The sequence below is a fragment of the Gossypium hirsutum genome, chromosome A07, assembly GCF_007990345.1.
Source record: "Gossypium hirsutum isolate 1008001.06 chromosome A07, Gossypium_hirsutum_v2.1, whole genome shotgun sequence".
NCBI lineage: Eukaryota > Viridiplantae > Streptophyta > Magnoliopsida > Malvales > Malvaceae > Gossypium > Gossypium hirsutum.
The window spans coordinates 24507507-24533199 of NC_053430.1; the positions used below are offsets into that span (position 1 = coordinate 24507507).

General features: G+C 35.6%; 1 protein-coding gene across 1 annotated transcript; it reads left to right on the forward strand.

Annotated features, from left to right (window-relative positions):
- Positions 1–21637: 21637 nt before the first annotated feature.
- Positions 21638–23713, forward strand: LOC107942772 (protein MAINTENANCE OF MERISTEMS-like). The gene is made up of 2 exons (XM_041074121.1): positions 21638–21745; positions 23000–23713. Exons 1-2 carry the CDS (start codon positions 21638–21640, stop codon positions 23711–23713), a joined length of 822 nt encoding a protein of 273 aa, XP_040930055.1.
- The last annotated feature ends 1980 nt before the right edge of the window (positions 23714–25693 follow it).

The following is a 25693-nucleotide window of genomic DNA, read 5'->3' on the forward strand; positions in this document are numbered from 1 at the left end:
CACGTGAGCCAAGGCTCAACTCACTTCTCGCAATATGAGTTGATTTTTGAAAACAGAATTTGCAAAAGGCTCAACTCACCTCTCGCAATATGAGTTGATTTTTTGAAAAATAGAAAAAGGCTCAACTCACCTCTCGCAATATGAGTTGGTTTTTGAAAAATAGAAATTAAAAGGCTCAACTCACCTCTCACAATATGAGTTGATTTTTGAAAAACAGAAATTGAAAAGTAGAAATTGAAAATACCTCAGCGTGCCCTGAGGCTCAACTCACCTCTTGCAATATGAGTTGATTTTTTTTTGAAACACAGAAATTAAAAAAAAGCAGAAATTAAAAACAGAATTTGAAAAGACCTCAGCGTGTGGCCTGAGACTCAACTCACCTCTTGCAATATGAGTTGATTTGAAAAGTAGAATTAGTAAAGTAGAAATTGAAAATACCTCAGCGTGCCTTGAGGCTCAACTCACCTCTCGCAATATAAGTTGATTTTTGAAAAGCATAGATTGAAAAAAACATAAATTGAAAATACCTCAGCATGTGAGCCGAGGCTCAACTCACCTCTTGCAATATGAGTTGATTTTTGAAAAACAAAAATTAAAAGGCTTAACTCACCTCTCGCAATATGAGTCAATTTAAAACATAAACTAAAAATACCTCGGCGTGCCCCACGGCTCAACTCATTTCTCGCAATATGAGTTGATTTTTGAAAAACAAAAATTAAAAGGCTTAACTCACCTCTCGCAATATGAGTCAATTTAAAACATAAACTAAAAATACCTTGGCGTGCCCCGAGGCTCAACTCACTTCTCGCAATATGAGTTGATTTTTTTTAAAAAATTTAAAAATACCTCAACGTGTCTTGAGGCTCAACTCATTTCTCGCAATATGAGTTGATTTTGAAAAACAAAAATTAAAAGGCTTAACTCACCTCTCGCAATATGAGTCAATTTAAAACATAAACTAAAAATACCTCGGCGTGCCCCGAGGCTCAACTCACTTCTCGCAATATGAGTTGATTTTTTTAAAAAAATTTAAAAATACCTCAACGTGTCTTGAGGCTCAACTCATTTCTCACAATATGAGTTGATTTTGAAAAACAAAAATTAAAAGGCTTAACTCACCTCTCGCAATATGAGTCAATTTAAAACATAAACTAAAAATACCTCGGCGTGCCCCGAGGCTCAACTCACTTCTCGCAATATGAGTTGATTTTTTTAAAAAATTTAAAAATACCTCAACGTGTCTTGAGTCTCAACTCATTTCTCTCAATATGAGTTGATTTTGAAAAACAAAAAATTAAAAGGCTTAACTCACCTCTCGCAATATGAGTCAATTTAAAACATAAACTAAAAATACCTCGGCGTGCCCCGAGGCTCAACTCACTTCTCGCAATATGAGTTGATTTTTTTAAAAAATTTAAAAATACCACAACGTGTCTTGAGGCTCAACTCATTTCTCGCAATATGAGTTGATTTTCCTTGGAAAGCATGAATATTAAACATCAAAATACCAAAACCAGTCCTTTGGTAGAACTCGGGTATCTTTTCCTTTGATTCAGTGCGACTCTCATTCAAGATTTCTTGCTTTACTGGATTACCTGTATATGCCATGCATGATGTCATCATGATATGCACATGTTTGTCTTAAATGCCTTTATGCCTACATGATTATGCAGTGCTCCTTAAGCATATTGGTCGTATGTCATTTTCGCCATGATTGTTGAGGATCTGCGTTCATTGCTTTGATTCTCGACCTTCTCTTCAGGCCTCATACCTGTCTTCGAGCTTTACGAGTAATCGACGTTTCTCAGATATCACCCTTTTTGCCATTGGTTAAACTTTGTTCTTGCTTTGAAGATCTTGCACTTATCAAATTCTTATCCGGGTAATGCTTGACATTTCTTTTGTTTAGAGTATGTCATTTCACTATTTATCATTAAATAAACACATAATGAGATGCATGAAAATGGTCAGGTAGGGACACAAAGGATATCTCATATTCCTTTATTTCAAGTGTGGCAAACAAAGAAAGTTAACCAATGAGAGTAAAAATGTCAAAAAGAAAGAAAAGGTCGTATTCAACGGATACAAATGCTCTAGATATTCAACACATAAACTCTTCCACGTTCCTCAATCAATAATCTTTTCGAGCATGGCTTCTTGCGTAGAAAATTTCGAGCTTTCAGAAGTGCTTCAAATACTGTAGTCTCACTACTTGACCTATCGTTCGACCGCCAGGTTTGTTTCATTAGGACGCCCTCTCGGGTTTTCATCCTAATCTTTTTGTACTAATCAAGACGCCCTTTTCGGGTTTTCGCCCTTTTGTTTTAAGATGCCCTTTTCGGGTTTTCATCTTAAGCATAATATTTCTTCACCGCATCCGAATTCACCGGATTCGGTAACTCCTTCCCATCCATCTCGGTAAGGATTAAAGCTCCTCCTGCGAATGCCTTTTTTACAACGTATGGTCCTTCCTAATTTGGTGCCCATTTTCCTCGCAGGTCTTTTTATATTGGGAGAATCTTTCTCAGAACGAGTTCTCCTTCATGGAACTCTCTTGGTCGTACCTTCTTGTCAGGGGCTGCGATCATTCTCTTTTGGTACATTTGCCCATGACAAATTGCCCTTAGATGTTTTTCTTCAATGAGGTTCAACTGATCATATCGAGCTCGAACCCATTCTGCTTCTTCTAACTTTGATTCCATCAATACTCGCAGAGAGGGGATCTCAACCTCAATAGGTAGCACAGCTTCCATTCCATAGACTAGAGAGAAAGGAGTTGCTCCCGTAGATGTTCGCACAGATGTGCGATATGCAAACAAAGCAAATAGAAGTTTCTCGTGCCAATCTTTATATGTCTCAGTCATTTTCCCAATGATCCTCTTAATGTTCTTGTTAGCTGCTTCAACAGCCCCGTTCATCTTTGAGCGATAGGGCGAGGAATTATGATGCTTTATTTGGAGCTGCTCGCACACTTCTTTCATCATCTTATTGTTCAGATTCGTGGCATTATCTGAGATGATTCTTTCAGGCAAACCATATCGGCAAATGATTTCCTTTTTCAAAAACTTGCACACTGCAGTCTTCGTCACATTGGCAAACGAAGCGGCTTCAATCCATTTTGTGAAGTAATCGATAACCACAAAAATGAATCGATGTCCATTTGAAGCTTTTGGAGAAATTGGCCCTATGACATCCATGCCCCACATAGAAAAAGGCCACGGAGAAGTCATGACATGAAGGGGTGAAGGGGCTACATGAATTTTATCGCCGTAGATTTGACGTTTGTGGCATTTTCTGGAAAAATTGATGCAGTCACTTTCCATTGTCAGCCAATAATAATCGAGTCTCATGATCTTTCTGGCCATATTGAAACCATTGGCATGCGTTCCGCAAATTCCCTCATGGACCTCTTCAAGTATTTTTTTCTGGTTTTAACATCATCCACACATCTCAAAAGCATCTGATCCTTTCCTCTTTTATACAGGATATCCCCATCAAGAACAAATCTCGCTGCCATTCTTCTAATTGTTCTTTTATCGTTCTCATTCGCTTGTTCGGGATACCTTTGATTCTTGATATATTCTAAGATATCATGGAACCAAGGCCGTCCGTCTACTTCTTTCTCAATGTTACAACAGTGTGCAGGGACCTCGTATATGCTCATTTTGAGGGGCATTATTTCTGCTTCTCTACTTGCTTTGAACATTGAAGCCAAAGTGGCTAGGGCATCAGCCAGTTGGTTCTCTTCTCGTGGGAAGTAATGAAAAGTTATTTCTTTGAATTCCTTGATCAATCCAGCCACTAAATCGCTGTACTTAATCAATTTTGAGTCCCTCACTTCCCATTCTCCACGGATTTGGTAAATCACTAGGGCTGAGTCCCCGTACACCTCCAAAATCTCGATGTTTCGTTCGATAGCTGCACGAAGCCCCATGATACAGGCCTCATATTCTGCGATATTATTGGTACAGAAGAAGTTCAGTCTTGCAGTGAACGGATAATGATTCCCGTCTGGTGATACCAGGATTGCTCCAATTCCATGCCCTAAAGTATTTGACGCACCATCAAAGCACATCTTCCATGACTTCTCTTTTGATGACTCGGATTCTATTTCTGTGATGCACATTAAGTCTTCGTCTGGGAAATCGAATCTTAAAGGCTCATATTCCTCTGTCGTTTGAGTTGCTAAGAAGTCAGCTATTGCGCTCCCTTTTATTGACTTCTGACTTACATAGGCAATGTCATATTCCTAAAGGAGGAGCTGCCATCGTGCCATTCTTCCTGATAGTGCCGGCGATTCCATCATGTATTTTATTGGGTCCAGCTTTGAAATTAGCCATGTCGTGTGATACAACATATATTGTCTGAGTCTCCGAGCTACCCAAACCAGAGCGCAACAATATTTCTCAATGGACGAATATTTTGCCTCATATTCAATGAACCTTTTACTGAGGTAGTAGATCGCCTTTTCTTTCTTTCCTGACTCGTCATGTTGTCCCAGTACGCCACCCATTGAACTTTCGAACACTGTCAGATACAAAATTAATGGTCTTCCCGGAGTTGGCGGTACTAGCACTGGAGGACTGGACAAATATTGTTTTATCTTATCAAAGGTCACTTGGCATTCCTCATTCCATTCTCCCGGGTTATGTTTTCGAAGAAGCCGAAAGATTGGGTCGCATTGGTTGGTAAGTTGAGCGATAAATCGGGCGATGTAATTTAATCTCCCTAAAAATCCTCTAACTTCCTTTTGCGTGCGCGGAGGTGGTAATTCTTGGATGGCTTTTATTTTATCTGGATCAACTTCGATACCTCTTTCACTGACAATGAAGCCTAGCAACTTTCCCGAGGTAGCCTCGAATGTACATTTGGCTGGATTAAGCTTTAGCTGAAATTTTCTCAGCCTTTCGAACAACTTCTTGAGGTTCATTACATGCTCTTCTTCTCCTCGAGATTTAGCAATCATATCTTCGACGTAGACCTCTAGTTCTTTATGCATCATGTCATGGAATAACGTCACCATAGCCCTCTGATATGTTGCCCCAGCATTCTTTAACCCGAATGGCATCACCTTGTAGCAGAACGTTCCCCACATTGTTATGAAGGTAGTTTTCTCCATATCCTCAGGGGCCATCTTGATCTGATTATACCCCGAGAATCCATCCATGAAAGAAAACAATGAATGTTTTGCTGTGTTGTCCACCAACGTGTCAATATGTGGCAAGGGAAAATTATCTTTTGGGCTTGCTCGATTCAGGTCACGATAATCCACGCACATTCGTACTTTTCCATCTTTCTTTGGTACCGGGACTATGTTAGCCACCCATTCTGGATATTTGGAGGCTTGTAGGAAGCCAGCGTCAAATTGTTTCTTGACTTCCTCTTTTATTTTCAACAGCATTTTGGGCCTCATCCGTCTTAATTTTTGCTGGATGGGCTTGCATTCTGGCTTTAATGGGAGCTTATGGACCACTAAATCTTCATCTAGCCCTGGCATGTCCTGGTATGACCACACGAAAACATCTTTGTATTCGCGGAGTAAAGTGATCAAACTATGCCTGGTACTTTCTGAAATAGAAGTCCCAATCTTCACTTCTTGTTTCCTCTCTTCAGTGCCCAAATTTATTGTTTCCACAGATTCTTCATGAGGCAGAACCTGTTTATCCTCTTGTTCCACCATTCTTAACAATTGAGGAGACGAGACATAATCTTCAGCATTTTCTTCAGCTTCAAATTCTCCTAAGCAAACAGCCTTCTCAAAATCAATTTCAAGATTCGTAACGGGCTTATTCATGTCGTCAATATCTGAGCACCTGAAAGTTGAATGGAAAAGGAAGCTATCGGGAGACATCCAAGTATTGGAAACAACAAACAAAATGTTATGTCATGGCAATGAGGCAAATGTAAGGATAGGCTATGAAATGAGAAAATGATTATGAAATTAGTGATAATGCGAAAAATCGTGACAAAATGCATCTTCATTGATATTCACTTAAATGATAAAGAGCGAATGCAAGCTCCTACAAAAGAATTCCATTATATCTAAGGACACAATAGAAGGTTGATGTTTAGCATTACTCTGAAGGCTTATAAACTACAAGAAGCTCCTCAGCAATCCAATTGTTCAACATGAAACCAGGGGGACAAGGGCGTATCCTTGAGACGTCTTTACTCACATCAGCCCCTTTGTCAATAACATTTATACTGACATTTTGAAGACCCTTTTCAATTAACCATAGCGTGTTTCGTGGACCATCTTGTCCAGGGTACATCATTCCCGCAGATGTAAATGTTTTTGACAAAAGAGGGTACTCTATTGGTTCCCATTCTGGTTCTCGGCCCAAAGTTCTTGCAATCCTTCTTTCCTGATCTTTTTTCCACTGTCTTCTTCTTTGACGCATGTCAGGATGGAACCCCAAACCGTATCGGGCCCTGTGGTGCACTGGCTTTAAAGCCCTGACTATTCCTTGCAGATATCTCCCTAAACCTCTTCTCGCTCGAGCTCCCCTTCCTACGGTCAATTTGACACCCATTCTAGTATTTCTCGCCAATTTAGGCACGGGAATTTTGTTTCCCTCAGTGAAGAATGTGGCATTGATGAATTCAAGGGATCAGAAGGAGCATTCCACTACGTCATTGCTCACTTCAAGGTATGGCGCATCAGCAGAGATAGATGCGACAATGTCTTCTTCTCCCTCGACAGTGACCAAACAGCCATCCATGATAAATTTCACCTTTTGATGGAGGGATGATGGGACCGCTCCAGCAGAATGGATCCAGGGTCTTCCCAAAAGGCAGTTATATGAGGATGTAATGTCCATGACTTGGAACTTGACATCATATATGTAGGGACCCACTTCCAGAGGGATCTCAATTTTTTCCATGACTTCACGCATTGTCCTGTCGAATGCCCTTACCGTAGAATGACAGGGCCTTAAATGGGACAGATCCATCGAAATTCTAGAAAGCGTGGCCAAAGGCATAACGTTGAGTGCCGAACCATTATCGATGAGCACGTTCGGTATTATGTAGCCCTTGCAACGGGTTGTGATATGCAATGCTTTCACTGAGCCTCTACCATTGGGCGGTATTTCATTATCACTAAAAGAAATGAAATTATCCGCATTCAAGTTGTTCATCCACCTATCCAGTTTTTCAACGGATACATTGTTTGCCACAAAAGCTTGATTTAACACTTTCAGCAGAGCGTTTCGGTGTGGTTCTGAATTCAACAGCAGAGATAATACCGAGATTTACGCTGGCTGCTTACTCAATTGTTCTACCACATTGTACTCACTGTGCTTGATAAATTTTAAGAATTCCTGTGCTTCCTCCTCGTCCACAGGATTTTTAGCTTCTTGTTCAGGCGCAGTTTCATGCTCATCATCGGTCACATGCATCGGTGCTTTTCCTTTCTGTTTCAAGTCACTGTTCTTCTTTATCTCCTTCGAATAACATCTTCCACTACGAGTGAAATGACCTAATTCCCCGACGCTTCCAGTCATGGCTTTGGGTTTTTCATCTTCAGGTGTGACGATATTAACGTCATATTTCCATGGTACTGCTTTATTGTCCTTGTAAGGGAAAGAATATGGTACTTCGATTATCATTTTTGGTTTCACCGGCCCTTTCGTCGCATCGTAATAAATTACTAACGGTTGATCAGTGCTATAAGGGGGACCTGATGACTGGCTATCAGAGGCACATACTTCTCTTTCATTGGTCTCTTCCCTTTTGTTAAGGATCTTAATCTCCTTATTATCCATCCGGTCTTGAAGCAACCTTTTAAATTCCTCACCCGACTGAATGTCGTGTCCCACAATTCCATGGAAATTGCAAAAACTTTGACCTTCTTCTCCGAGAATTCTATCGGGGTGACAAAGCAATCCTTTCTTAACCAGTACCTCCCAGATTTTCTGCAGAGGCGTCCTTATTTCCGAAACACATCTTCTGACTTTCCATTCGTCCACTTTCCCCACTATGCTCACATTCCTTTCGATATGGTTAGGGAATGGGTTCCCAGTTGCATTACTGGCACTATCGAATCGTAGGATACCTGCATCAATGAGTCCTTGAACTCTTCTCTTAAAGGCTAGGCAGTTTTTCGTGGAATGTCCCTGGTTTCCCGTATGGTATGCACAACTAGCGAATTGTATGTTTTAACCTCAGCGAACGAGTATGGAATATGCAATGAATGAATGAATGCATGAATGTCAAATGACTGTTAGTCATGAAAGAAATGCAAGAAATTGGTGTTAATTTCAAGATAGCCCCTATTTAGGCATTTCCTTAATCAAAAGAGTCTATTACACAACGTTTCGGTCACTCGTGTAATTGACTCCTCTATCAGAAACCCCTTTTTGGCAACCAATCTCTAATCAACCCTTTCCTAACAAGATGTCTATGATGCATGATGAAAAATAGAAATACAGACAAACAACATTGGTTAGCAAAACACATATGATCAGAGAAAAATTGTGGAAAATCTAACAAATTAAGCTACTTGGTCTAATGGACTCGATTCCCTTGCATAGAAAGCGAAAGTGCAAAAGGTAAGAGGCGTTCCTCCCGCGCACTTATTTTGGTGACTACTAAACGGACGGAGGTTCAGCATGGCTCTAGTTGGATGGCTCGTATGGTTCACTATATGCGGTTTTGGTTCTAGATGGGTACTCGAATCATCTGTACTGTCATCTACTAAGATTAGTACAGAGCCTCGGTCATGGCCCATCATAGGCTTACGAGATCAATTCGAGGGATTACATTTACTTATGCCTATGCGGAGGGACAAGTTAACTCACGAAAGCATAAGTCATATGTAACCCGAAAGTATTCACTAGCTTGTGCGGAGGGACGAGTTAACTCACGAAGGCGTAGCGTTTACTTTCACTTAAACGGACGGAGCCCGGGTATAGAGCTCATGTTATGCAAAGATGTATGTGCACGGTGTGTGGGGAGAAACTCACAAACCTTTACGTTTTATTTAAAAACTAAACCAAAACTAAAATCACAAAAATTTAAAGCTGAAAAACAACCGAATAAAACAAGTTAGAATATATACAACACGATGCAAATGCATGATTTTTTGAAAACAAAAATTTTGAGGATCACGACTAAATGTTAATTTGAACAAGGAACTTTGAAAATTTTGACAACGCGAGTTTAATTCCAGACACGACTCTCAAAAAAGGTCCCCAGTGGAGTCGCCAGCTGTAGCGACCTAAAAATTTTAGCACGGGCGCTAATCGAAATAAATATTGAAAATTTGAAAACAGAATCTCGATCTATTTGAAAAGGGAGTCGCCACCGATCTTTTTTCATAGGTGTGATCGGACACCTAATGGATTCTCTTTTTAGAAGAAAAATTTGTTTTTAAACTTTTCTAAAAAAGAGGTAATTTTAGGTCTACGTGAAAATCCAGAGAAAATTAGAGTTTCGGAGTCGGTTACGCGCGAGGAAGGTATTAGCACCCTCGCGACGCCCAAAATTGGTATCTCGTTAAACGCATGTTGTCTTAATTTTCAAAAATACGAGTTCCATTTAATATTTAGTCGTGATCCGATTGAAATATGAAAACTTTTTTTAAGACACGAGAATTTTGAAGCACGGAAATTTTTTTTTAAAAATGAAAGTTTTTTTTTAAAACACGAGAATTTTTAAACACGGAAATTTCAGAAACACGAAAATTTTTAAAACACGACATTTTTTGAAACACGAGAATTTTTAAAACAAGACATTTTTTGAAACACAATTTTTTTCTTAAAAAAAATTTAAAATACAAGAATTTTTAAAACACGAAAATTTTTAAAACATGAAAATTTTTGAAACACGGAAATTTTTTAGAAAACGATTTTTTTTTAAATCACCGGAGTTTTTGAAAACACGAAAATCTTTGAAACACCGAAATTTTTGAAAACACGAAGATTTTTGAAACACGAAAATTTTTTGAAAATACGAAGATTTTTTTTAACACGGAAATTTTTGAAACACGGTCATTTTTTTTGAAAACACGAAAATTTTTGAAAGACGTGATTTTTTTGAAAATACGGAAATTTATAAAACACGAAAATTTTTTCTGAAAACAAGAAAATTTTTGAAACACTAGAATTTTGAAAACACGAAGAGTTTTGAAACATGAGAATTTTTAAAAGCACGAGGATTATTGAAATTACAATTTTTTTGAATATTTTTTTATTTTTAAAAGGGCGTATCGAGTTTAACGCAAATCGGTGATATTCACCCAACATAGCGATGAAATCAATGATTTTATGTTAAATCGATTCGTTGCCTTATTTATTAAAATTATTTAAAATAAAATAAAATAAAAATCAAATTAAATTAAAAATATAAATATAAATATGCATAAAATGCTAATAATATTAAAACGAAATAACATAAAAATACGAGCATTAAAATAAAATAAACGAAATTACTGAAAAGCTACCGAAACACGAGCTTCGTCGAACGGATTACACGAATTGGACCTTTTTTTTCTTTTTTTCTTTCTTTTTTCCTTCTATTTTTCTTATTTTTCTTTTCTTTTTTTTTCTCTGTTGGGCCAACCCGTTGGACCTGCTTCTGCTGGGCTGGTGCGTGCGGGCCTGGCCTGCTGGTGCTGGCCTGCTAGGCTGCGCTGGGCCTGGGCTTGGGCTGCTGCTGGTCTGCTAAGAAATGGCCTGCTCTTCTTTTTTTTTTTGGGCTTGTTTCTTTTTTTTTGTTTTTGTTTTTGTTGTTTTTTCTTGGGCTGCTGGGTCGGATCGGGTCGGGTTGACCCGACTGTTATAATATTTTTATTATTTCTTTTCTTTTTCTTTTTTTTTCTTCTTCCTCTTTTCTTCTTCCTTCTTCTTCCTTCTTCTTCTTCAAAGTCTAGCCTCCACCACCGCTTGCGCCGCCGCTACCTCCTCCGACGCCGGTGCTCTTTCTTTTCTTCTCCTCTTTCTCTTTTCATCTATTTTCTTCTTTTTTCCTTCGAAAAATCTCTCTTTTCGCAAGTTTATTTGATTTTTTTCGTGGGTGTGGGGGTTTGATTTTGGGGTTTTAAACCCATTTTATAGTTGATATTTGCTTCTTTTTTGCAGGTGGTAGGTGAAGAAGGAGCAGCCACCCATGTTTGTGGCCTGAAAATCTGGGAAGTGGGTGCCCCAAATCACGTAACCTGTCTGAAGGACCAAATCACAAATGTAGCAAAACTTCTGGGGCTAAATGTAATTTTTAGAAAATTTAGGATTAAAATGAAATTTAATGAAAGTTTAGGGGTCTAAGTGAAATTTAAAGAAAGTTTAAGGGTCAAAATGAAATTTAGGAAAAGTTTAGGGGTCAAAATGCAATTTTTATTTTTAAATTTTTTTTTTGAAATTTTGAAAATTAAACACAAATTCTAGTCGGACAAAAATTTAGTGCTTACAGTTAGTGGATGGTGATGGATGATACTATTTACTTAACTTAATTAGTGATTAAAATTAAATAATTAAGATTAACTTTAATTAAAGTAAAACATAATATAAATAGAAATTGGTGGAACGAAAGATGAAAGATTCATCTTCTCGAAGCTGCCAAAGAAGAAAAAACAAAAGAGAAAACACCATTTTTGTGCTCTCAAGCTTTTGACTATAAAATTATAAGTGCAATTAAGTCCTTTTATTGTATTTTTTTATAGATTTGAGGTCATGGGTGCTTGAATTAGCTAACTCATATATTAACTTGTAAAGCTGTTAATTTTTTAAAGTTTGTATTGTTGATATTTAAATGAAAATGGTGTGAAATTGTTAGAAATTTAGCCTAGATTAAGAAAATGACTTAATTGTAAAGCTAAATTGTTAATTTAGTACATTAGGGACCAAATTGAATAAAATAAAGAAGTGTTATGAAAGTTTGGTAGGAATAGGAAATAGAGGGTCCCTAATAGATATAAGTGAAATCGAATTTTAATCCGAAGTTTAGATTAAAAGTTATGCTAGTCCTAGTTTTAGGGACTAAATTGAATAAATTATAAATTTTACATGAATTGATAATTGCTTGTGAATTTTCTGGAATATGATAGCATTTTATGTTTTATGACTATTCGTAACTAACGTTGACGTTGGGCCATCAAGTGGGAAAGGAAAAATAAGGATTGTCGGCAAGTGACACGAGACCCTGGTTTGTATCCTTACAATTCTTATTGTTTGATTTGTTTACACACAATCACTAGCTGTATATAAAATGTCAAGGTAAGTATACTATGCTAAAGTGTATTGAAATGTTGAATGTGTTAGCAGATATCGAAATAGAGGACTAAAATGAATACAATGAGAAAAGATAGACATTACCTTGAAATGTGATGAGTTGTGAAAATTGTATAGGAAATGTGTATGATATGAATGTATGTGTTTGAATAACGAATTGATGATGAGATTGAAATATGTTACATGGTTACAATATGAATAAATCTGATATTACATTAATAGCAGTCTTGAGTACCATCGATCTAGTTGGCATGTCTTAGATTGAAATCCATTGTTGTCATATAACACCCTAAACCCAGCCTAGAAGTTTAGACCGAATCTCGGATGTTACATTGATCACCGAAATAATCGTAGGCAAATTTTTACAAAATACGTTATCCCAACAAACCGAGTCATCTAAGCACTTAAATTTATTCAGTAAAAACACAATTAAGTTTATACTAAAACTTGAATTAAATGATCGAATGAAAATTTGAAACGAAGTCTGTACCACAGTTTTAATAAAATCTTACAGTCTAAAAACCAGATAACAAATAGAAACAAACTGATAATTTATTTTTCTCTGAGACTGTCCGAGATCTCCGCATACCGAGCCGAGTGTTAAAATTCAAAATAAGTACCTGAAAGGGAAATACTAAGAGGAAGTGAGCTACATGAGCTCAATATGAGTTTGAATCAAGACTAAGAATAGAAATACAGTACCCAATTCAATATCGATCAACTACAGATATATACTGAAACAGAAGGTAATTTCGAGATCATCATCCCAACGGATTGTAACATTTCAAACATACACCACATCACACCCAGAACACCCAGTCATATGTGTTTTCAGTCAGACAAAATACAGTTAGATAATCAAGCACCCAGAATGCTCAAACTGATGTGTATTAAAAGTAGTCAAGCAATAAAGCCCACCCATACAGCTAACACACCTCTCCGTCTCCTGATCACACCTCATAAGAGCTAATTAAGCTCATCCAACCAAAACAAACCACATAAGACCTCGAAGGCCCATCCAACCCTACACACCATGTAAAGTCATTCCGAGTTGCCTGACAACAATGACCTACCACCCTGGGTTGCCCGGTAATGGTGGCCTATCAACATGCAGTTACACTGTCAAATCATATGCTGGTACACAGCAAAGCTGATGTACGTACCGTACAATGTGGTAAGCTACTGTACAAATAGGCTTGCAGTTGAACTATTGGATCAGATCAGAATCCGTCTCCCTTCTCTTCGCAATCCCTCCTAAAAATTTACTTTATGCAAGTGTATATATGTATACATTAACACAGAAAACAAAGAGCACATCCATAGATAGTCAGACAGAAATAGATATACACACACACCCAGCTAACCGGGTTCAGAGTCAGACATCTCACCTAACAAATACAAATTTCACACAAGCCACAACCTAAACCAAAGTTTTAATTACCCTTTCTAAGGCTTAGCCAAGGGTTGAAACACACGGACACATCTTCAGATCAAATTCACACACTTAGAACCAAACAAGTGCTTTAAGACCACATGCTCGTGTGCTCTGGACGTGTGGAAAAGCCTAGACAGTATGGGGGGTCAAAAGTCCGTGTGAAGAGGGGCACACGGCCGTGTGGCTGAGGCACACGCTCTTGTGAAGAGAGCACACGCCCGTGTGGACCAGGGATATGGCCGTGGGAACAGGCCGTGTAACTCTCTGTCTATTTATACTAAATTAGAGTACAGGGTAAAAACGACCATGTGAGGGTCTCACATGCCCGTGTGCCCATCAGATACGACAGTGTGTCCAAAACATACACTCGTATGGGATCCCTAAATCCCTAAATTAGCCACATGGCTGTGTGGCACCAAATCACTCAAACCCTAATTCCCAAACACACAAGCCCGTGTGCCCAATGGACGGTGTGAAAATCGACAAAAATTCCCAAATCAGCCACACGGCCGTGTGGCCAGGCTGTGTGACGCCCAAATCAGCCCAAAAACCTAATTCCCAAAAGCACACGGCTATGTGTATCGACACACGCCCTTGTGGCCACCCGTGTGGTCATAAAACCACCCTAAAAATAACCCAAAAAATGTGCTTTCAGCCACGAAGCACTCTCCAGCCCTCGATAGTTCAAAAATATACTAAAACACCCAATTTCCATGCATAAGACAATAATATAATATCAAAATTAACAGGTTTACGAACATCCGCACACATGATGTCGACTTTTCGTAAATTCAAACTTATATTCACAAATAGAACAAAAAAAATATGAAACCCACACCTATTTTGCGATCGAAGATGCCCAAACACTGACTTGACAACGAGGAAATGAGGCTTTTCAAAGTTCCTCAAGCAAAAATCGTTTTTCCAAGGAGAACAATAATAAAGAAGAACAATAGAAAGGAAATAAAAAAGAACGTACAGTCAAAAATATAAAAAAATAAGAATAAAATAATTTATAAAACCAATTATTAATTGAAACTTAAAATATATATTAGTTAAAACGCACATCCAAAAACTCGAACCTAAAACCCAAAAGGTTCACTAACACTCACTCAACCACCAGACCAGCAGGCCCATTCTGACACTTAAATGTGCCACTAAACGCAATAGCACAATCTCCTAATTGACCCTAACCACAAAAACTCAAAACTTTTAGCCCCAAAATTCGGGGCTTTACATGTCAGGCCATTCAGGATGGTAGAATATAGAAATAATGTGAACCATCATTGTCAGGTCGTCCAATATGTTATTAGATTATAAGCCATCATAGTTTGGCTATCTAGGATGGTAGTATATTAAAGGGTATAAACCATTGTAGTTGGGCCATCCCTGATAGTAATATATTGAATGGTATAAACCATTGTAGTCGGGTCACTGAGGATGACTAGAGTAGAGTAAGAATAATGCATGATGATGAAATTGACATATTGTGTATTGTGAATTATAATAGAGAAAATATGTAATCTACTATATGATTTGGTTGGAATCGAGCCTTATGGGCCAGTGCAAATATGAATGAGTTGATAGACTTTAGGATTAAACCCAATGATAAGTTAGGTCATTGTTGTTGAATGAACTTGGATTTATATAGTATAATGTGAAGGGTATAAATGTGAATTTCATGTATGGTTTAAAGTTGGTGTTTGCTAAGCAACTTGAATTGGTTAACTCTCTTTCTATGTTGAATGAATTGATTCTACCAATTGAAGATGTATACTCATATGTGTATGTGTCAATAGAATTACTTGGAATTATAGGACATAATTTGAATAGTTCTATACATATATGTAATATGACAAGTTACTAATGTCATGTTATATTACTTTGATTTATAAATGTACCACTGAATTTTATTACTCAGCGTACAATTTGCTTTCTTCGTGGGCAGGTTTAGGTAATATTTGGGAATTCAAGAAGTAGTTTTAGCATCCAAGAAACAATTGTCCACCTCATCAAAGTTGTAAAGTTATCTTTTAATTAGTATATGACATGTACCCAAGGTTTAAGCCGATTTTATATCGAAAATGGTCGAATTAGAATTTGGTTGTTTAATATTATCTTGAAGTACCATTTTGGCTTGAATGCAATTGGTATATTGTTGAATTGGTTGTAATTGGGATGTTTAATGTTTAAGTATCGTTTTAGGTCTTTCCAACTTGTTTCAAATTGGTCCTTTTGGGAACAGTGAGTCATGCTACGATGACATATTCCCAACATCGTGATGAGGAGAAGCCCTAGATTCACGTTGCGACGACGTGTATTCAAGGTCACAACGAGACCTACTCAGTATGTTGCATCATGACGTCAACCCTGTATTTTTGGAAACTTTAGAATTTGGTTTTAATTTGACCTTGGATTAGCTTTAGAACTTTTGTAAGCTCATATAAGACTCAGAAATGACTTTATATCGTATTGTATGAATGTATTAGTTAAAATTTATCATTAGTAGTATAAATTGAACATAGTGTGATCGTAGTTTCTCCGACAAGGAATGTTGCACATCAACTCGAACCTAGCAATCGAGTCGTGTATGGGGTGTCACAGTCTAGGTCGGATCTAAGATAGATAGAATATCTACTACTAGGTATTTTGTTTTTGTTGGTGGAAACTTAATATCATGGAGGAGTAAGAAGCAAAATGTTGTATCTCGGTTTAGTGCGAAATTGAAGTATAGGATTATGACACAACCTACATGTGAAATCATGTGGATACGACATCTGTTAACTAAAATTGGGTTGGAGCATTCATCACCAGTAAAGCTCTTATGCAATAATCAAACAACTCTTCATATCCTTTCAAATCCGATTTATCATGAAAGAACCAAACACATTGAGGTTGATAGTCACTTTATTCGGGAGAAAATTTTGGATAAGTCAATTTTCAAGGGTTATGTAAAGACAGGAGAATAACTTGTTGATCTGTTCACAAAGGCACTTAATGAAAATTAGATTGCCTATCTATGTAACTAGTTGAGTATGATCAATATCTATGCTCCAACTTGAGGAGGAGTGTTACAGATTCTTAGGATTGATTTTAGGGTTTTAATACAAGTAATTTCTCTCCATTATATTCTCCTATATTTTATTTTCTTTGTTCCTAATAATAGTTTTTATAATTTTTCTAAAATTCTCTAATATTTTTAATCATTTGTAATCAATTTATAGTTTTTCTATAATTTTATATTTTTTAATAATATTTTATAGGTTTAAATAATTAGAAAAAATCAATTAAGCTAATGTAAAATAACATTTTTCCATGATAATGCTACTTCAACCACCACATCATTAGAAAACTATATTTTAAAAGTTCAATTGATTATTGACTTTTAATTAAGGATTTAATTTATTTTTTAAATTATTTTAAATAATATAAATGATGTAATATATTAAGGTGATAAAATACACATAAAATTTGTAGAAAGCTTTCAACACACAAAATAATACAAGCATGATATGAAAAAAATATATTTTTTTCTTTAAATCAATCCACCATGATAAATAATATAAAATATAAATGGACTAAGTATAACCCCAACATGGTATAAATGTACAAACTATTTTTTAAATTGAACAACTATGCAAAAACCTATGCAACTATGACAGAACCAAAATATAACATGAAAACGATACTAATACATACCTGAAACAAATTATTTACATGTCAAAAAAATATATAAATTTGCCGATTGAGTCTTAGTGATCGGTTGCACGCGTATGCATTAAAACAACTAATTTATGAAACAAATTATTTACATGTCAAAAATATATATAAATTTTCAGATTGGGTCTTAGTGACCGGTATGCACGCGTATCGCAAGAATACAGATCAATTGTAATATTTATAATGTTACAATGAAACACCGAAGTATTCCAAGGATCGAACCTAAAGGAAGAGGCGATTGAGCAATAACTAGCATACACAATAGAGGCTAAGTGGCTGCTAATACGATTTTATATTATGACGATTCATAAAAGATAAGTTTGCAAGAATATTAAATATTCTACTCTAGGGACTAACTTGCAAGAAATGTAAACTAGAGGGACTATCTAGCAAATGACTAATGGGGGTTGGTCGACTTCGATGTGGTTCACCAAATCTCTGACTAGGGACATAAATCGCATAAATTACCAGGTGACTCCCTTTTATCTTCCGATCTTAATTTTATTGATTTAGACAAATTAGCTCCGATTTATCTTTTGATCTCGTTGATTAATTCGAGACTAATGAACAGGTGCATGACAATATTACCTTCCGGTCTCACTTTATCTTAATATTCCTTTAGGGGCGTCACTACCTAAGTTCTTAGTTCTATTCAAATTAGTTCAATTTGTTACGTTTTAGTCCTTTATCTAAAGATTTTAGTTTATCCACATCTCCATCAACCAACCTCCTTAAGGATTTAGCTACACATACTCAAAGTCAAGAAAATAAACATAATAATAAAAAACAAAGTAGCCATAAAAGTAAAACTTAAGAAAAATGTGAAAGTTGAGATTTTGATGTAAGAAAACTTAAACAACATGAAACCAAAAGCACTCAACAAGGAAATCTAAAGTAAGAAACATAAAAGGAACAAGCTTTAATAGATTTGAAATGAAATAAACTGAAATACATTAAACTAAAGCTTAAAGAGTCTTGAAAACAAGGTCTAGGGACTGGAAATGTAAAAAAAATCTTAGCTATAATGTTAACTAACTTAACTAACATAAAGAACATCAAGAACAAGACGTAAATACAGGAAAATAAACTCTAATCTAAGGTAGAAGAAGAGAAAAATAAAAATCCTAGAAAAGTGCAGAGAAAAACTAAAGAAAACTTAGAGAAAACTAAACCTAAAACTAAGCTAAAATGTGCCTCTCTCCTCCTTAGCAATTTTTGGTTGTTTTGAAGGGTGTTTTAATGATTTTTCGATGCCAAAATTGCCCCTACACGAGTCTTGTATGATTGGTGGCTCTGGTAGACAATGGTTGCCCTTTTTGTCCAAGTTCGTCCTTTTGACGAAGGCGATATCGCGACATCTTGGGCACTATTGAACTTGGGGGTCTTCCTTGATAGGTGAATATTGTGATACCTAAGAAGGATGTCGCAATACCACTAAAAGGTGTCATTGGTCTTCTATATTGCCAAAGGTATCACGATTCCAGGGGTTGGATATTGCAATACCCTTGCCCTAGATGTCATTCTTGCTCGTTTTCGAACTCCGACACTCCCTTACATCACTCAAACACTTGTTAGACCTCCCAATGGCACTATCGGCCAATTCGGGTAAAAAATTAGACAAAAATGAGAGATTTTCACTTATTACCCAAAAAATATAAAAATACGAAAATAGTGAAAAACTAAGTTAAAAACTCTATTTTGCTTGAGAAAAAATTCTTTAAGTGTGTCGGAAAAGCCTAATTTGCCACATCGATATTGGGCAGATCACTTAGCTCGATTGGTACCGGCATTGTTGCCAGTGTAGGAAGACGTGGGTTTGAGTAAGCTAAAAGTGCATTATCCTCCTATTTAAAAATTGAGGAGGGGCTATAGGTAATTCTAAGCATTTTGTATATAAATATATAAATATAAATTTATAACACTAAAAAAAAACACAATCATTTTTATAACAATCAATATACAACAAATCATTAACCATTGTAACAAGCATAATTTTATTTTTTTCCCTTTATTTAAAGAAAGTAAAAATTAAATAAAAGTTGTTGACTTGTAGGAGTCAAACCAAGGAAGAATATGTGAATGCAATTCTGGTCAGGAGTGTACAACTATTAAGTTGTATAAATGTTTAAATATGAGTTTAACAAAATTTTCTATAATTGAGGATGAGAGATAAATTGTTTGGAACCGAATTTAAATTTTTATTCCGAATATGTTTGAGTTGACATTTCTTTATATGATATTAATATAATTTTTTGTATTTGGTAAACAATAATTTGGAATTTTTTTAGTATAAAAGGATTACACCTTTGATTTCTTAGAGCTGAGTTACATAAACAAGTTTAATTAATTAAGATGGCTTTGCATAAAATTTTTAACCATTAATTAATATAACCTATAAAAAAAACTATTAATTAGTACATGGTTTGGGAAAAGAAATATTGGTATCAGTATTTTGGAAGAATAACAATAAAGGAGACAACCTAAGTAAATATTAAATATTTTCAGAAATTCTCTCTGTTTTGGGAGTAGTAACTAAAATGAAAAGGTTGCCTTTTCAGTTATATTTTTCATACTTTCTTTGTTATATAATTTAAATAATATGTTAAAAGTGATCTCATTTAGACAATTTTTATATGTTTGTATATATATTTTTATTTTTCATGTATTAATGTTGTACTCATGTTACTATTCTTGTTATGTTATATATATATATATTTTTTATTCATGTTCTGTCTATGTCAAATATTAATGCATTTCATCAATAAATAGTTGGAAAAAATATAGTGGATTTTTTCTTAAGCATTTGGACCGAGTTCAAATTTTTGAGAGGGTTTTACTTGAATAACACTCTTGAATATGACAAAACTCGAATCACTTGATGGATTTTGAATCGACTCTCTTCTAATGGAGTAGATTTTTTCTTTTGGATAATGGATATGAAGTAGGTATAGTAATTGCTTGCCCCGCCCCACCTTGCTCCACTATAAGAAATTATTATTTTATCCTTATATATATATTAAAAGGGTACATGTATTATAGAAAAACCATATATTTTATGTTTAAATATTTTTTTGAATAATTATGTTTAAATATTTACTTGACTTTAAAAATATTAAAAATATTAAATATAAATAGCAAAAATTAGACTGAGATAGAGCGGGATAGGGTAGGGATAGAGCGGGATAGGGTAGGGATAGATGTATCTAGCATCTATAAAGGTGGTTGTGGTTTTCAAAATTATATATCCATAGTAGAGTAGGGTGGGTGGTGGAACATAACGTGTTAATTGTGGAGCTATGGTGGATTTATTAACATCCACTCCCCCCTCGGTCCATTACCATCCCTAACCACCTCTGATCCAAATAGGATTATGCTCAAACCATAAAATGGATGAAGACATATATAGTTATATAAAATATATATATATTAATTCATCTCATATTTTATATTATTTATCATAATAATTCATTTTAATTCTAAATTTATAAACTTAACAATTAAATTAATGCCTATGATATATATATATTAATATCTATATCAATAAATAAAAACTATTCAATAGCTTAGTTTAACATTGCAAATAGTTAATTTTGAGCCACTTCTTTTATCATTTTATTTGTTCAACATAAAATTACAAAAAAGAGGAAAAGCATGTGTCTTTTAGATATGTGTTTTGTTTATTTTGTATAATGTTTGATTTCTTTTGTGTATTTAACATATTTTTATAGAGTTTTTTTCTACACTAAATTTTTATATTTTTTGTTGTTAGGAGAAACAAACATTCTATATTTAGAGGACTCTAAATTTATATATATTATGGTTTATGTAAATTGCGACACATTGAAGTTGATGTTATTTTTTGTGTTATAGTATGTTTTGTATAGTTTATTATTGTTAGGGTAAATTATACCACATATCACTTTAAAATAGTGTTGTTTCTATTTTGGTTACTGTAATTTATTTTAATTTAGTCATTCTAATTAAGATAAGTGCTCAAATTGGTCACTGCTATTAAAAATTCTATTAATCCACTAACGGGTTTTTTACTAATATGGGTTTAAAAATTTTATTATATACCAAAATAGGTTGTCAGATAGATTATTTACGAAAATAGGTTGTATTTTTTAGTCGCGCCTGTCAGAGAGGCGCGACATAATATTTTAATAATAATTTTTTTAATAATAATAATATTATTATTATTATATTTAAAAAAATTCAAGTAAAAAACGAGTCGCGCCTGACCCGTAGGCGCCACATGTGGCGCATGCTGCAGGGGCGCCACACCCTGCAGCCTTACCATGCACTGTCATTAACCCTTAACCCTCCCCAGTGTATTGTCATGTCAATATGGGGAGGGATGAAAGTAATTTGTATAGGACAAAAATTAGGGACCATATAAGGTCCCCCCAAAATGTTTGTGCGTCAAGGAAGAAGCAAATAGTGAAAAAAAAAGAGAAGAAGAAGAAGAAGAAAGAAGAAGAAGAAGAAAAAAAGGTTAGTAATTTTTTATAATTATTTTAAAATTAAATTGTTAGTAATTTAGAATTATTTGATAAATTTTTTTGTTTGTAATTATTTTAAAATTAATTTATTAGTAATTTAAGATTATATATTCTAAATTATTTTGTTTAGTTTAATAATGTTAAATTTATTTTGTTAAATATTTTGTTATAAATAATCTATTTTCGTAAATAATCATCTGACAATCTATTTTCATATATAATAAATTTTTTAAACCCATATTAGTAAAAAACCCGAATTTAGCAAAGAAAAAGAATTTTTTTTAAAAAAATTCTAATGAGATGATTATTGACTAATAGCAGAGATTGATTTTGAAGGAAAAAGACACGGGTTTTTTTACCTATTTGGTATAAAAGAATTTATTATATACAAAAATAGATTGTCAGATAGATTATTTACGAAAATAGTTGTGCAATAAAATTATTTTTTAGTAGTGTATTAGTGTATTGTGATTTTTTTGATAATGTATTTTAAAAAAATGATTAGGTTATATAAATTGTTAGTGTTTAGTGATTTTACTGTATTATGATTTTTTAGAAATGTATTTTTTTTAAGAAAATAATTTTATAGTTATTTTGTGTTAGTAATTAATGATTATAAGTTGTTAGTGTTTGTAGTTTAGTGTTTTATGAATTTTTAATGTAATTTTTATATAATGTAAATTTATATTATTATTTATTTATTTGATAATTTTTATTGATTGATTAAAATTTTGATTAAATTTGTTGTTATATAATTTTATAGGTTGTGTGAAAGAAACTGCTTAGGTATGTTTCAATTTCAATTATTTTTAATTCATATGTTTTTTAATGTTTAGATAATTTATATTTATTTTTTATTGTATGTAAATGATGGGGAATTATGAGATATTTATCGTATTTTGTTTCTAAAATTTTGAAATAATTTATTGAAATTTTTTAAATAAATTTAATTTTTTTAATTGCAGATTTGCGACAAATGGATTCATTGATCGATAATAATAATCACATATCAAGTAACATTAATGAGATGGTAATGAAATTTTTATTTGGTAGTCACATTATTTGTTGAATGAAATTATATTGTATTAACTATTTCGTTAATATAATAATGTCAGGTCGAGTATCGCGTATTGAAGGGCCGTATTCATAGTGTAGGGTTTCAGCCGGATGAACGCCTAATACCGTTCTTAGAGTTAGCCGAGTTTGGATCAGCAGCATTGATCCGAACTTTTAATCTACGATATGACTTGATTTCTGCCTTAGTAGAGCGATGGAGTCCAGAGACCTACACATTTCATTTGCCGTGCAGTGAGTGCACCATCACGCTAAAGGATGTTGCATTACAGCTGGGGCTCCCCATCGATGGGAACGCGGTCACGGGCGTAAGTTTGATCTCTAGGCCGGCTTGCCTTTGCTATGACTTACTTGGACGCTCGCCAAGTGAGGGAAAATTTGCCAACTTGTGGTTTTCATGGCTAAAGGCCAATTTTGAGCATTTGCCGAGTACTGGCACTGAATTAGAGGTTATGCAGGCCGCTCGAGCTTATATTATGCACCTTATAGGAGGTGTACTCATGACGGATACACACGGCAGTGACGTCCACTTGATGTACTTACCGCTACTATCCGATTTGCATAACACGCGTTCATACAGTTGGGGGTCTGCAGTGTTAGCCATTTTGTACCGCGAACTTTGTCGGACGACAGATCCTTCTACGGTGGACATAGGTGGATGTCTCATACTGCTGCAGTCGTGGGCGCTTTATCGGATGCCATTCTTGGCATCCATTAGTCACCAATCATATACATTTCCACTCGTTAATAGGTGATGAATCTTTACGCGTTACAGCAATTAATTGTCTCTTTTTTCAGATTATATTGTTCTAGCAATTTGTTTTCATAGATGGAGCACCAATCAGATGGATCGTTGTTTGGATCTGCAGCCATCGCCACAGTACCTATAGTGGTATTATGAGAAGGGGAAACCATTTTTATTTGGTGGGCGGTCGATGGTAGTCCCCCCGCATACGACACGAATTGGGCAGCATTTACCACATCCGCATCATGCACCAGAGCCGGAGCCGGAGCCGGAGCCGGAGCCAGAGCCGGAACTACACTTCGGGAATAGTTCTTATCATCCAGATTTGGGAGGCGATAACTATTTCCCGGGCTCTTCATCCCACGGATATCATTCAGAGTTTGATATCTTCAGCCCACCATCGTACTCTGCTCCTTCTGGCTCGTATCCACTACAGTACTCTGCTTCTTCCAGCTCGTATCCACCACCATACTCCGCTCCTTCTAGCTCGTATCCACCACCGTACTCCGCTCCTTCTAGCTCGTATCCACCACCGTACTCCGCTCCTTCTGGCTCGTATCTATCGACATTCTCTACTCCTCCCGGCTTGTATCCACCACCATACTCTACTCCTCCAGAGTCGTATCTACCGTCGTTCTCTATTCCCCCCAACTCGAGTTCATCGATTACATTTGATATGGATGAAGAGAATGTTGATTGTCGTAATCGTCTGCAACGTAAACGTCGAGCTCCACAAAGATATACCCCTAGAACGACACCATCAAACCATCAATTTTAAGGGGTTTTGTAATATAAATAACTTCATATTTATGTAATGAATTTTATTTGGCATTTTATTTATGAATTTGAGGGTGAATTTTGGAATTACTTGGTTAAAGTATATAATAAGAAAAAAAATAGTAGTATTAAAAAGTAATCAATTTTAAAATACTTAAAAATTAAAGAGACAAGACTTTTTCTTTCATTATGCAATGAACAACTTGTAATGAGAAACTTGTAATGAACAATATCTCAATTTCTATCCGATCGCGATGATTGTCCAGTGTGGTAGTTTCGGAGCGGGCATTTACTCCGACTATGACCGGCTACTCTGTATAATCCACACAGCTTTCCGTCGGATTTCTCTCTAATGTCTATTTCGTTACGGATTCTGGATGATTGCGGACGACCTTTCGGGTTCTTACGCAACCCTTTGTTTGGGATAAGCTCAAAGTTCATCCGAGGAACCTCCTAAGTAGATAAGTCAGGAAGCACGAGAAATTCATTCTCTCATACACGCAATGTGTGTTCAAGGGTGTACACTTCATCGATAAATTGATCTATATTAAGCGAGACTTTAGCACAAGCTGCCACGACATGTGCACAAGGATAATGAAGTGTCTGGAACCTCCTGCAATCGCAGCGTCTATTTCGGAGATCAACTCCGTAGGACCTAGGTGGTATACCGGGTCAACGGCCGATGGTCTCTATAATGCGAAACGTTTCATTACATCATGAATATACTTCTACATTTATCGACCTCGCCATCCGACGGTTTGCAACCATTGTATCCCTAACATGTTCGACAAAAATGTGTCCTGCCTCCATCTGGTTGACTTGTTGCTGACCCATTCTTGGCATCAAGGTAGCCAACCTGTAAAATGTAGCTGCGAATACAGATGAAGTCAGAAGATGTCGCATTTTGAACAACACAGCGTTGATACCCTCAACCAAGTTTGTGGTCATTTGACCATAACGAAAGCCCTCATCAAAACTTTGAGCCCATTGCCATGGCTCCATGCTACCCAACCATTGTCGGAAAGATGTGTTCGTTTGACCTTCCATGTCACTCTCAAGTTGAGTCATCCTCTGCCGAAAAATGTGTGGTTCTAGCTCGTAAGCTGTGTATGTATTAAGAAGATATAAGTTAAGTTACAGTCTCGCCACAAAAAAAATGTATGTTATATATTGAAATGATAAGGTTATTCTTTACCCATTTTCACAAATTGTC